This window comes from Paramormyrops kingsleyae, chromosome 2, assembly GCF_048594095.1.
Source record: "Paramormyrops kingsleyae isolate MSU_618 chromosome 2, PKINGS_0.4, whole genome shotgun sequence".
NCBI lineage: Eukaryota > Metazoa > Chordata > Actinopteri > Osteoglossiformes > Mormyridae > Paramormyrops > Paramormyrops kingsleyae.
In genome coordinates, this window is record NC_132798.1 from 14863405 (window position 1) to 14876699 (window position 13295).

Sequence of the window (13295 nt, forward strand, 5' to 3'; positions counted from 1 at the left end):
TCTGACCTCCGGCCCTGTGCTCAGTGCTCTGCTGTCCCTGCTCGTCCCCGATCTCCGCCGCTCTGCGCGGGCATCTCTCCAGCGTCAGGGTGACAGTCCCACAGCCTGAGGCGGTGGCCACAGTGCCGGTGACGCGGGATGCCGGGGGATCTGGGGAGCCGGCCGCCGCCGCAGGCTGTTTATCCAGCCCTCCTTCCCTTTTCCGGGTGTGTTCCTGGGTCACGCTCCGCACCGAGGGTCCAGCGCCTCCCTCTCTGACCCTCGTCAGGCCGTGCCTTTCTGTGCTGCCGCTATGGTCCCACAATTCCACGAATGGAATGTGGAGATCAGAGCAGCCAGGGTTATCTTGTGTGAGATTAGATAAGGAATGGGGAAATTGCCCTTTTTCTTTAAAAAATAAATAAAATAAGAAGTTCATTTGTCAGTGGAGGATGAGTATAGATTTCAAGCTTTGGAGATGATTTTGGAGTGAGTGGAACTGGGCTCAAGGTTCCTCCACGGCAGATGGCTGCTTTAGAACCTTTTGAAGGAGACTGACAGGGCTTTCTGTCTTCCTCAGCCTCTTTCCTTGTCCCCCTACCCTGACGTTCCTTAGTAATGGCACTCTGTAAAATAATACTAAGTAAGTTGTAAGTTTTATCTCTCTCTTCAGAGCACAGAGACGAGTCCCGCAAGCAGTCTTCACTCATTACCCATAAGCCCCTGCAGTGACATGTCTCTTCCCTTCAAGGTAAGCATCTCCTTCTGTCTCTCCCTGCCCGCTGTGTGCTAACGTTTTCTTTAGCCGCGATGAGAGGCCTCTGGCAGCCCCTCTCCTCACCGTCTCCTGCTTCCTGATCACAGGCTTTGGGTTCTGGGTCTGTGTTCCCGCCGCGGGTCTCCGTGGTGCCACCCGAGAGTTCTGACGCTGACGCGGACCCCCGCAAGCCCCCTTCCTCCCCTCGCTGTGCTTCTCGCCGTCAGCAGATGTTAGCTTTCGCAAATGCGCAAGCCAGGCTTTTTTATTTTGGGATGCGCGGGACTCTCCCCAGCCCCACCGGCGGCGGTGGCTTGTCGTGACGGGCGCAGTACGCTCCCGACCCTTCGGGGACCCCGGGCGGGCGTTTGAAGAGGCTTTTGAGGTGTTTCCAAGGCAGTGGAGGTTGGTGTGATCTCCTGGCGTGTTGGAGCAAACGGGGGCTGCGTCCGTCCTCGTTACTGACCTACATGCAGCGTCCACGGCAGCCGTGGAAGGCCATGTGATAGCCCCACCCCCTGCCGAACGCCCGCCTGCCGCCCGACCGCCGCCCATACCCTTGCAGGGAGTGCAGCCCAGAATAGCCCCCCACGTATCTGACTTTGTGGGGGGGGGGGGGGGGGTTATGTGGGACTCGTCCCGCCGCTCCAGAAAATCGGTTTTAAAAATAAGTCCGAGGGCCACCTGAGACGAAACCGTGTCAGTCCTCGTCCTACTTTGAGAATAAACTTCCTCAGGCGAACATTTGTCATCCGTGCCTTTTTATAATTAGTGCCCGTGGAAAGCGCTTCCCGCGGCGGGCATGGCCCCGGCGGGTGGGGGGAGTGGCCGGCCTCTCGCGGCTCTGTGCGGGGAACGGAAGCGGGCACGGGCGCGATCGTCCTGCTGCTCCTGCCAGGCCGGATCCACTCGTCGCCTATTTATAAAAGAGTGTTAAACTGAGTCTGTTCAGGCAGCGTCATACGCAGTGCTCAGAAGGCTTTGCTGTTATACTGAGCCTCATAATAATAGGCACAACATTTAAAACATATTACATGCAGGATTTAAACCACATAATAATAAAGTATTTAAGACCTTATAGTAATACAAACCTTCCTAAAATCCTCTGGTATTATAAACATCATCTATGCATGTTATTTGCATGTGAAATATTTTGTATGTATATGAAACTGGTAAATATTTGTCTTGTGATGGGCGGGGTTACAGCATGCTGTCCATCACTGGGGGCTTTAATCCGCTTCCTGTTAGCTGCTTCATTGGCTTCCTGTTGTGCAGAAGCTGCTGCTTTTTAAAGGCTCTGTGATAGCAGCGCTTGCTAGCTGCGTCTGTTAATAACTTTCTGTTCCATTCCAGCAAAGTGATCTGCCACAGTTTGATGGCTCTGTAGCACTGTTCCCCGCACCCTGTCAGGGTTCGAATAAAGGCCCAGCTTTATGCGCGTGGAGTTTGCATCTTTCCTCTGTTTCTTCAGGTTGGGGGAAAATGTTCTTTACCGCCCCCCCCCCCCGAAATAAATTTATATTAATTAGTTTAAATGGTGTGTTCTCATTCATTTTCCTTAAAATCTGACCCCACCCCCAGCAAAGGCTTGTCCCCCTTTTTCATGAATCTCGAGTGACGCTCCTGCTTCAGGTGATCTGGCACCCTTCAAAGACGCGTTGGTCAGGCAAAGCGGTGACTCAGTAATGCAGTGAGTAACTGACACGCTTCACTGAAGTCCTGAAGCGGTATGGCTTTTTACCGAAGCTCCTGAGAAGCATTTCCAGGATTTCTGAAGAAGTGGTAATGCCGTTCTGTCCACCTACAGCCCCATCTGATGATCAGCCATATTGCCGCCCAAGTGGGCATGCACTGCGGTGATTCTTCAGCCTCTCCTCTCCCCTGATGGTTTGTTTGGTTAGCAAACAGCTTCATGTAGTGGCCATTAACTGGGTTTGCGAATTTGCAGATCGCGGATTAACCTAGACCACAAGCCTGAATGTGGTATAAAGGGTTTGCCTTAACGTTTCCCGTGCCAGACACACCCACAAGTGTGTGCTCAGGTGGTATTTTAAGAAGGCCGGCGTGTCCTTAACGCTGCTGAGACCCCCGTCGGCACCGTGTCCAGCTCTGCAGAAGCTTTGGCGTGTTTCTCACGTTGTCGTGCGAGCTACTGCAGTAACACCCCCGTTTCTGGGAATCCGTGATCTCACGTGGCGGCACAGTCTCTGTTTGAGACCGCGGTGATAAGGCTTTGCCATTTCATGCGGGGTACAGCACCCCCCCCCCCCCCCTTACATACACGCAAACATGCACACAGACACACACATACGCACACACATTTTCAGATGGATGTGATGAGTCACCCAGATGAGTCTGTGTGTATACAAACTCAAACCCCCCAAATCCAGGAACAAAGCCAAAGCTTTCCAGAAATATGTATACAATTAAAATTATTTCTCTCAATCATAATGTATATTAAAAGTAAGATCAGTTTTGTGCTGTTTGCTCTAATGTGGGAACTTTGTGCTGATTTGGGGTTGCTGTGGGGTCATGATCTGATCTAGGGTCAGTGCCGTGATGCATGGTCATGATCTGATCTAGGGTCAGTGCCGTGATGCATGGTCATGATCTGATCTAGGCTTGGTGTCTTAGTGGTGGCAGCCTGATCTTGGGCCTCTGGTCTCCCCCCCCTCCAGCTTCGAAGGGTGACTGTCTAATTAAGATAGCGCTCCGTGTGAAGCAGGATTTGTTAGGGTCTCATGTTCCCATTAGCGTGCTGCCCCCGTTTAGGACATGACCTTTCTGAGGAGCATAGGCGGGTGGCTGTTTGTTACAGCACGGGCCTCAGTGCTGCAGTTCGGGTACAGAATGACTGTTGCGACAACCCCCCCCCCCCCACCGGTGTTACAGGTGCAAAGATTCTCTGCTTCAGTTTAATTGGGGGAGTGGGCTCCCCCTCACCCCCACCCCTCGAGGAGTCAGTGAGGCTGCAGATTATCACACCTCATAAAACCTCAACCCTGTACCCGGGTGGGGAGTCCCCGCGGGGGAATCTGTGTGTGTCACATGACTGCCAACGCCCCTCCCCGCTCTCCAGGAGCCTGTCAGTCGCTGGGCCCTGTGGTCCTGTGGGCTCCTTCCCTTCTGTGCGTGAAGGGGCTTTGGTGACGTTAAATTACAGCAGAATGGCCTGTAGCCTCACTTTTATTACAGTCCCCCTTCATCCCATAGCGCCGCCCCGCAGGCCACAATCGGATCCCCCCCATCCTCCCTCTCTGGTCCCCAGACTTGTTAACCCTTTGATCTCGCCCCCCCTCCCCCCATTCCCCCCTCTCCTGCAGGACCCCGTGAGAGATGAGAACTCATCACTGCTCCTGCAACTGAAGGACAGGGATGAGCTGATACAGCGGCTACAGGCTGAGCTGGTGAGATGGGGAGGGGGGGGGGGGGGGTTGAGACTATGTGTGAGGGAGAGAGAGAGAGAGAGTGTGTGTGTGTGTGAGAAAGAGGTCAAATGTGTCTGTGTGTATGAGACACTATGTGTGCCTGTAGAATGTCTGTTTCTGTAAAGTGAGTGCTTGTGTAGCACTGTGTTTCTGTGGTGTATGTATGCGTGTCTCTCGAGTGTGTGTGTTTTGTGAGTGTGTTTGTGTACAGTGTGTGTGTCTGTAAAGAGTTTGTGTAGTGTATGTGTGTGTGTGGAATGTGTATTTGTACAGTGTGTGTGTCTTTAGGCCTTCTGTGTATTTCTGTGTCTGTAGGGAGTATGTGTGTGTATACAGTATGTTCTACGGCACAGTGACGAGAGGAGTAGCGGCTAACGCGCCGGCCTGGGCCCAGTAATGCTTAGTAAATAATAGCCGCTCCTGCCACTTACAGACTAAGCGTCACTTGGCACGCACCTTTGGCAATAATGAGAGAGTTTCAGGAAGAGCCGGGGCGGTCCACAGTCACGGGGGGGCCGGCAAGGATGGAGTGGGAGCTGGAGTTGCCCTGGATGGCACTCCATGTGGAAGATATGTTTTGCCCTATTTGAGTGGGCAAGCACCGGACAGGAATAGAGGTGTGAACCCCCCACGGGAGAAGGGGTGCTAGCCTGGCAGACTGAGACAGGGAGCCACATCCATGCCTGCCTATGTTTGACAGGTTGTTTAAACACTCCAGTTTTTGGCTTGTGTGCAGACCTGACCTGTTTGTGTCACTCTTGTGATCTTGCCCCTCAATTTCTCATACCTTGTGTTCTTAGCGAGGTGCATCAGACTGACTGCAAAAGGTGTTGGTCTTTGAAAATCGGCCCTGCTCAATAGTGCCACCCTACAGGAGGCCTTCTTGCCATAAGCAGAGGTCTCCTTTTAGCTGCACAGTGTTAAGGAGGATGGATGGCATAGAGTGTGTGCCCGGTGTTTTACACACTCTGGTTGAGTAAGCATTTCCTGTGGGTTCCCTGGCATTGCATCATGAAGGTTTGTTGGTCTAGGGGTATGATTCTTGCCTAGGGTGCGAATGGTCCCGGGTTCAAATCCCAGACAAGCCTGTGCACAGTGGATAATTAAGGTTTCATGGTGTTTAAAGAGTAATCTTGTTAAGTGTTCGCAGAATTGTACAGATCAAAGATCTGAAAGAAACATGCTGAACAGACATGTTAAATACCTTCTGATCTTCAGTGGACATCAGAGTTGGACATTTCAGGTCCAGAAAGTAAAAATCCAAACCAGGATTTTGTTTCAACCAACCAGTTGTATTCAGTGACTGTGACTCTTTATACTCAACTGGTTGGTTGAAACGAAATCCTGGTTTGGATTTTTACTTTCTGGACCTGAAATGTCCGCTTCTGGTGGACATTGAGCAATTAAGTGTAAAAGCATTTTTTTTTCCAGCATTAAGTGTCCCCTGGCATCCCATCATCCTATGGGAGTCTAGTTTCTGTGGCGGTGGGCTGCGTGAACATTTTCCAGCATGCAGTTCATTGCTGCTCACTGTTTTGATGTTGTTCTAAGCTTATGGGGCAGGACTTTGTGGTTGGGTGGGGGGGGGTGCCTTCTGGACAACAATGGCTGCCTGACTCAACCTTCCTGTGTGCAGGAAAAAGTCAGGGGGGCTCAAAGACCAAGCTGTTCGAGAGCAGACAAGTCAACACAGACAGAGCCAGGCAGCCCTGAGGTGAGTGTCTCTGCCCCGTGTGTTCAGTTGCCGTTCGCCTCACCGCCCGCTACCCCGTGCTTATGTGTGTACTTGTGTGTGTCAGTAAGCACCAGATTCCTATGCTGTGGAAATTAAGCCTTTACATGGATGAAGGCAGCACCCATTTCACAGCACAGAAACCTTGCTGGTCTCTCTGGCCTTCTGGGGGGCTGAAATGCGGAATGTAGATTTCTTAGATATGCCCACACGCAGAAACATACCTCACATTTTAATGTCAGGTACTGGACAGGTGTGATGTCGCAGTACTTTAAGGGTCCGGATTAATGTAGTATCTCGGCTGAATCTGTTGTCTTCAGGCGGATTGGGGCGTAGCGAGGGATGTGAAACAGGGAGGAAGGTGGCAAAGCATTAAAAATGATCATCTATCTACCCTCAGAGCCCTACAATCACATGTTCCTGGAACTCAAAGGAAATTATTTTTCTCATTCTGTGTTTCTGTGTGCCGTTGTCATAATTGCAGCTTGGTGTGACATGCTTGGTGATTGGTCTGTCCCACAGTCATGGTGGCATGCATGTCCCCGCCCCCGCTCCCGCCCCCACGTGCCCAAGGCTGGCCTGTACGTTTTGTAGGTTGCCACGCATAGACGGAGCACCGGTACTAACTAGGTTACCGCATTGAGGACACGCTGGTCCTGAAAGTGCTTCCACAAGTGGGTCAGCTATTTCTAAGGCTCCATGCGACAGGAGGAGGTTCTGCCTCTTAAAAAAAATGAGCCTTTTTTTTCCAGCTGAGCTAATTAGCTGAAAGGGAGGAGGAGGCGCGAGACTCCCGCGTGCTTTCCGCCGAGCGCAGCCGCGGGGAACGGCCCGGCCCGCTTCTCCGGCCCACTCTCGCCCGTGCCGCCGCAGCCGCCGTCGGCCCGTACCAAAGACTTCTCAAAGTCTTGAGAAGTTGTCAGGCCTAGCGTGGGTGGAGGGAAAGGTTGGGGGTGGTGGGAGTGTGGGATTGGGAAGATATGGGACCTGGGGAGGGGCCAGAATGGATGGAAGGAAGAGGTCAGATGGATTAGCACACGGACAAGGTGGGGAGATGGAGACCCGTGGTCATTTACCATGATTGAGCAGAGCTGGGAAATGGAATCGTGGGCCAGAAGTAAGGCTGCCTGGTGCTGATTGGTGCTGATGGTCAGTTGAGAGGCACTGTTAGGCTCTGAGGCAGCTCCAGTAAGTGTAACCGAGAGCGGATTCCAGCATCTGGAGAGTCTCCCTCCCATCTGACACTGGTTCAGTGAGCCGGTTGCCTCCATAGTTCATTGGTGTGTGTGGGGGGGGGGGGGGCATCCTCCTCCCTCTCTACTTGCTCGGCCTTCCTTTCCATTCCCCCCCCACCCTGTCCACCTGGGCGGCGTGTCATGGACTCCTGACTCTCAGGGTGTACGGCCCCCCCGTTCCCTAGGTGACCCCGTTGGGCCTCAGCTAGGCTACAGCTACTGTGCGTCCTTCATAACAAGCGCAGCTCTGGCTGGGATTTAAGTGTAGACACTTACTTTTCCATAGCACCCCCCCCCCCCGACCATGTCTCTGTGAGTCCTGCTGAACATATCCCATGCCTGTCTGGCACAGAGGGGGCAGGGAGCTGGCCTTGGAGAAACCCAGTGAACAGAGCTATGAGTGTCCCCACGTCTCCATGTCCGTTTGGTGTCCTTGTCATTGTGGTTTCTGTATTATTCTACCCACAATTACTGGCCAAATTATATATGCTTTTCCTGTTTATTTTATACCCACCCCTCGTGTGAAATGGACTAATCCTCCTTACCTAACTACCCAGCACATAATTGTGAGGAATGCAACTGGTGTGAAGTGTAGCCAGCCCTCCCTGACTGAACATGCCCGGCCCGTGTCGGGCACCATGTGTGCTCCCTCAAGCCGCCCTCCAAAGTGTGCAGATTGCGAGCCAAGCGGCGCCATCCCTGGACCTGTATCCCAACCACGAGTAATGTGGCTCGACAGGAACCGGACCATCTAAAGGGCCTGCGGAGGCGACCGCGTGGCTGCCGGAACTGGGCGGGACTGGGCCTCAAACGCCGTGGCGCTCTCTTGCATAATGAGTATAATTAGGAGCCGGCGAGCGGATGTGATATTAACCTGATTGCTTTATGAGTGAGGACTGTGATCTCTGGCCAGCTGCTGTAATTGAATATGCAGCGCAGAGCAGCCGGCACGCGGTGGCTTGGGTGGGGGGGCAGTAGGGGGGGTGTCAGACTCATGGTCCCGCTCGCCGAGGGCTGTCTGCATGCAACCGCACAGCTGTTTCCAGGCACCAGGCGGTCTTCTGATCCAAGCCGCGTCATTCCCGGTGTGAGCCTGGGAGCCCCCGGCTGCCAGATATAATAATGTGGCACGGCAGGATTCTGCGACGGCCGTGTGGCTCCACCAATCACAGGCGAGTATGATTCATGGCATGAAATGAAAGCAACGGGAGAGGGGTGGCTGTGAATGGGAGACACTGTCCGTTTCCTTGGGGGGAGGGCCAAGGAAACTCTGCAGATAGCCTAACTGTGTAGGGAATGAGGGCGTGGGGTGCACAGAGAGCAGAAGAGACGCAGATCCAGGGGTTGGTGGTCTTCATGCCCACTGATCAGTGTCATCTTGGGAGGGGGGGAGGGGGGACGATAAGCCTTGTGGGCATGGCTTCCACTGCTTTCACCGTGACTCATATCCTCTTGGTCCTGTTGTACCATGTATAGCTTCACACTTCCCTGGCGCGTCCTGATTGGCTGATTGCTTTAGACCTGTACTTTACCTGGGGATCCTCGAATCAAAGCAGTCAGTTATGCAGGGGATTGATAGGCTCTCCGGCAGGCCAATCAAAATCTCATGCTTGGAAAGGAGGGGCATTGACTGTACAGTATGTCTGACCGGAAGGTTTTCCCTGTTCTTGTTCTGTTGTTCTTATAGAACTTGAGGAGCTCAGGGCTATCAGCTCAAGGGTACCCAGGCCTGAAGATTAGCTCATCCCTCTTCACTCGTGTCTGCTGATCAAAACCATCCCTCCATCCTTCCATAATTCCTTCCTTCCTTCCATCCGTCCATCTATCCTTCGTTCCTTCCTTAAATCTAGCCTAGAGATCACAGAGAGCAGGACTTTATGTGTGACTGAGCTTAATCAGTGAAAACCACCTATGCTGCCACTCCTGTGTGGACACCCCTCCCCAAAGGTTGTGTTTGCCCCCATTTCATACGGCCCTGGTATGTCAGAAACTGCTTTGCACATTCATAAGAGTCATTAGGAGGGAGGAGAACATCTCGTTCATCTTTCTGCATTCAGGCTCGCTCCTGTAAGCGAGAGACAAACTCCTCCCCCCCTCCCTGTAAAGGGAGCTCTCTTTTACTCACTCTTCTCCTTGAAGCAGTCCTCCAGCTTCGGCTCTCCGCTTCAGCTCTGCCTCGGTCATGTCCCACGGTCACCTTCACTCAGGACTGCAGAGGGTTAGGGGCCTGTGACCTTCTCTCATAAAGTACGACAGGGTCTGTCAGACTGGGAACTGCCGCCGTCGTATGGAAATGAATTAAATGCAGCTGGGTTCCACGTCTCTCCGTCCCAGTGGATTACCGAGCCTGTGCCCTTGTTCACGGAGAGTCCGCCCTGTCGTTCCTAGGTGCTGTTCCAGCATTGCCTGTTTGCTTTCTACTGTACTTCCTGTATTAAAGTGTGTCACCATCCTCATCGTTTATGTAAATCAGGCAGATTATTGACCCCCGACACATAATTCATTAATTTCAGCATCAAAATGGAGGCTTTATGTTTGACTTGAGCTCTAATATCTTGATAAATTTAGCTAACGTTATAGGTGATGTTTGTGTGTGTGTATGTGTATGTGTATGTGTGTGTGTATGTGTTTTGTTTTGTGCGTGTTTGACAGAGTGAGCGTCTCCCTTGCCCTGTCCCCTCAGTCCCTGAGGGGTCTAGGAGATGAGAGGTTTTCACTGAAAAAAAAAGGGTGGCCGGAGGGGGTGTTTGCTACACCCTGTCAGTTTGGCTTGACTCCTGCAGGAGTGCAATGTTGGCTGCATTCAATCTGCAGTGTCATGTGGGACAGTCTGATGCTGGCATGCCGCAAGAGGATCCTTGCTGTTGTACCCTTGGGCTTCGAGCCTAACCTGATTTGCGGGAGTAACTTATTTCACTCTCATGGAAATACTCAGTTGCTGCATTTCATGTGTTACATAAGTTTTTTAAGATGAAAAGGGTTTGAAAAGTAGATTAATAGCAAGATGTGTGTGTTTCTGTGCGTGTGTGTGACATGTGACCGTGGTTTGGAGATGGAGTATTATTGGTCATGTGATCACTCTGATTATGTGATTGTTTGAACTGCCAGGCCCTGTGAGGTCCAGCTTCATTACTGCTGTTTCTTATGCATAGGATGACAAGCGTGACGAGACAGAGCTGTTGTAGTGGCAGATATGGTCCCACATTTGTCCCAGCTACTCGATTGTATAGTCGCACGTTTGTTAACAGTGAGATTTTTCCATAGTTGAACATGGTTGCCCCAGTTGGACACCTCCACAGTTGTTCTTGGTTGCCCCAGTAGGACATCCCCACATCTGCTCATTTTTGACCCAGTATGACACCCCCACACTTAGGCATGGTTGCCCCAGTTGGACACCCCCACATTTGAGCATGGTTGCCCCAGTTGGACACCCCCACATTTGAGCATGGTTGCCCCAGTTGGACACCCCTGCAGTTGCTTATAGTTGCTCCAGTTGCGTGTCATCCAGAGCACGGTTTGTGTCGATGGAGGGGGGGCAGAGTGGTTGTCAACACCTATTCAGTTTATCAGCTTATTGGGAATGGCATGGACTGTCTGGCCACCAAACAGGGAGTGCGAGCAGTTTGAGAAGGGATACCTTGAAGAGCCCAGCTCAACATCCGCCTTGACAGACTTGTCCACCTGCCCCGCCCCATGATGAGTTTGTCAAGGTACAGAAAGCGTCGACAGACGGCCCCCCCGCCCCCGTCCCCGCGGAGTCACCCTGCCGGGGGGGCTCCAGCCGGCACGGTTCCCTTGCGGGCACACGGAACAGGACGGCCGGGCCGCGCCTCGCTGTGGACAGATGGCTGGAGACGCGGGAGCGCCTCGGCACAATGAAGAAGTTTAGAAATAGAGGAGTAAATAAAGGCAGAAAGTAGCGGGCGACAGCGCGGGGCGGCCTACTTGCAGGCAGCGTGGGAGCTTCCCCTCAGCTTGCTAACCTCACCTCTAAGGTATGGCGCCCCCTAGCTGCACTTCGGCATATTGCGACTGATAGTTCAGCTTGGGTGGGTCTGAGGTAGGGGGGTGGGGTTTGGGGTTGATGAGCTCTCCCTGCATTGGAAGGGGGATCCTTGTTGGGATTGTGGTGGGGGAGGACACAAGCAGATTTTCCTTCACAGTGGGTCAGCGCGGTTTAGTCAGATCTTGTTGTGACTGTAGTTAAAGGTCAGGTAGCGAAACCATTTAGCAGTTTTTGCTGTGTAACGTGCCAGACCACCCTCTCTCCCCCCGCCTGCTCGCCCTCCGTGTGCCATAGAGCCTCCTCACCTTTTAACCCCACACGTCCCCTGTCCCTCTGAATTCTGCATTCATCAGTTGAAACACGTTCATTTCCAGGATGTCATGCTGTTGGATTCACTTTCACTTTCGGTCCCCCCCCACCCCCCAAGAAATAACATGATGTGTACCCCCCCCTCCCCCTCCACTTTTGTGTCAGGCAGCTTCACGTTATATGCCCTCTTTGTAATCAGATCACAGAGAAAGCTGTTCAAGACTGAAGTTTGTAATTAGAAATATTTGCATGACACCTGTCTGCTGTTATTTTAGTATTAAGTTTCGACGCTTCACTTTTATTGTTGATCAGCCAGGGCAGGCCGGCTGATCCTGTGTGTTAATTTCATATTCTGCAGTTAAAATATTAACTTTCTGCCTGGGCGCGTTGCGTGCGTCGGGGAGCATCGCGGAGAGAATGCCAAAGGTGCGGCGAGTGGCCGGGCAGGATTAACGTTTTCAATTATCCAGGCTAATAACTCGGGCAGGATTTAGCGCTCGGCGTCTGTGTTGCAAGCCCATGGTTCTGCAGGAATCTGGGGAAGTTGGCTGCTTGGACAGCAGCCGGGGAGCATGTTGTGTGTGACGGGGGGGTCATGTGGCGCATCCCCTTTGGACCGCGGCAGGCTTTCCAGCAAGCTGGGGCCTCTCCTTCCCACGGGACCTCTCCTCCCTCCTGCCCCTTAATATCATCCACTTGTTTCTGTCCATCTGTCATTTGGCTCATTTCTCCTCCTATTTCTCTCAGATGTCTTTAAAACCCTCCTCAAGGTCAGGAGAGTATTTATTAAAGTCCCCGTGAGCTGCCTGCCACCACCGACACCGGTCCGCCCATTAATTCTGTGTGTCTCACATCATTTTCTGAGTGGCATTGGGGGGTCAGATACGATCTAACTGTTCAACACTGTCGCAAAGACTCTCTGTCTGTTTGTGCATAAGCTTAGGAGGACCTCCCAGTGAGGGGTTTATGGCAGGGGTGGATGAAGAAACTGCTAGGGTTCATCCTCATCTCCATACCAACCCTATCATGTCCATGCCATTTCTACCATCTCCACCATGTCCATACTATCCCTATCAGGTCCATGTCATCTGCACCATCTCCATCATGTTCTTGACATCTCTACCATGTCCATCCCATCTCCATCGTATACATGCCAACCCTATCATGTCCATGCTATCTCCACTATCTTCACTATTGCCATACCATCCCCATCATGTCCATGTCAACTGCACCATCTCCACCATGTCCATGCCGTCCCCATCGTGTCCACGCCATCCTCACCATGTTCTTGACATCTCCACCATGTCCATGACATCGCCATAATCTCCACCATGTCCATACTATCTCCACCATGTCCATACTATCTCCATCGTGTTCATGCTATATCCACATGTTCATGTCATCTTTCCTTGTTGTTGCATGTGTCTGTCCCCCTGCTGGAGCAGTAACTTCCACCCATGGTGACTTGGACGGGATCAGCGTGCAGGTAGGCCACACTTCCTGCCTGTCACTTCCTGTCCGTCTCCCTGCCTGGTATGCACTCACACACTATTCTTCTTCGACAAGTGCAGTGCTATACAGTAGTGACCGGTCTGTGACCTAAGGGGGGAAAAATCCCAGACGAGAGAGAGAGAGAATCATTTCACATCAGTGATTTTTATTTTGGAACTTTCTCTCGCTCCACAGCTGATGTTGTGATAACAAGTCGTGGCCTCACTGAAGTTACGCCATGGCATTCCAGTTGCTTTTTGGGCGAAAAATGTGTTTGACACTGTTCTCTGCCCTGAGAACCTCAGTGGTGATGCCTTGCGATGATCCCGGCATTTAAAACGAGCTGTCAGCTGTTACA

General features: G+C 52.3%; 1 protein-coding gene across 5 annotated transcripts in view; it reads left to right on the top strand.

Annotated features, from left to right (window-relative positions):
- Positions 1-13295, top strand: part of ccser1 (coiled-coil serine-rich protein 1) — a 62930-nt gene that overhangs the window by 34019 nt on the left and 15616 nt on the right. For 4 of the 5 annotated variants that reach the window (XR_011985165.1, XR_002841165.2, XR_002841166.2 and 1 more), the window contains exons 7-9: positions 653-730; positions 4060-4143; positions 5801-5878. Coding sequence is in view for 2 of the 5 variants with exons in the window: in XM_023836651.2 (XP_023692419.1) it covers positions 653-730; positions 4060-4143; positions 5801-5878 (240 nt within the window). In the remaining 3 variants the exon portion in view is untranslated. Of the gene's footprint in view, positions 1-652; positions 731-4059; positions 4144-5800; positions 5879-12891; positions 12933-13295 lie in introns of all 5 variants that reach the window. The other variant, XM_023836654.2, reaches the window with a different exon arrangement.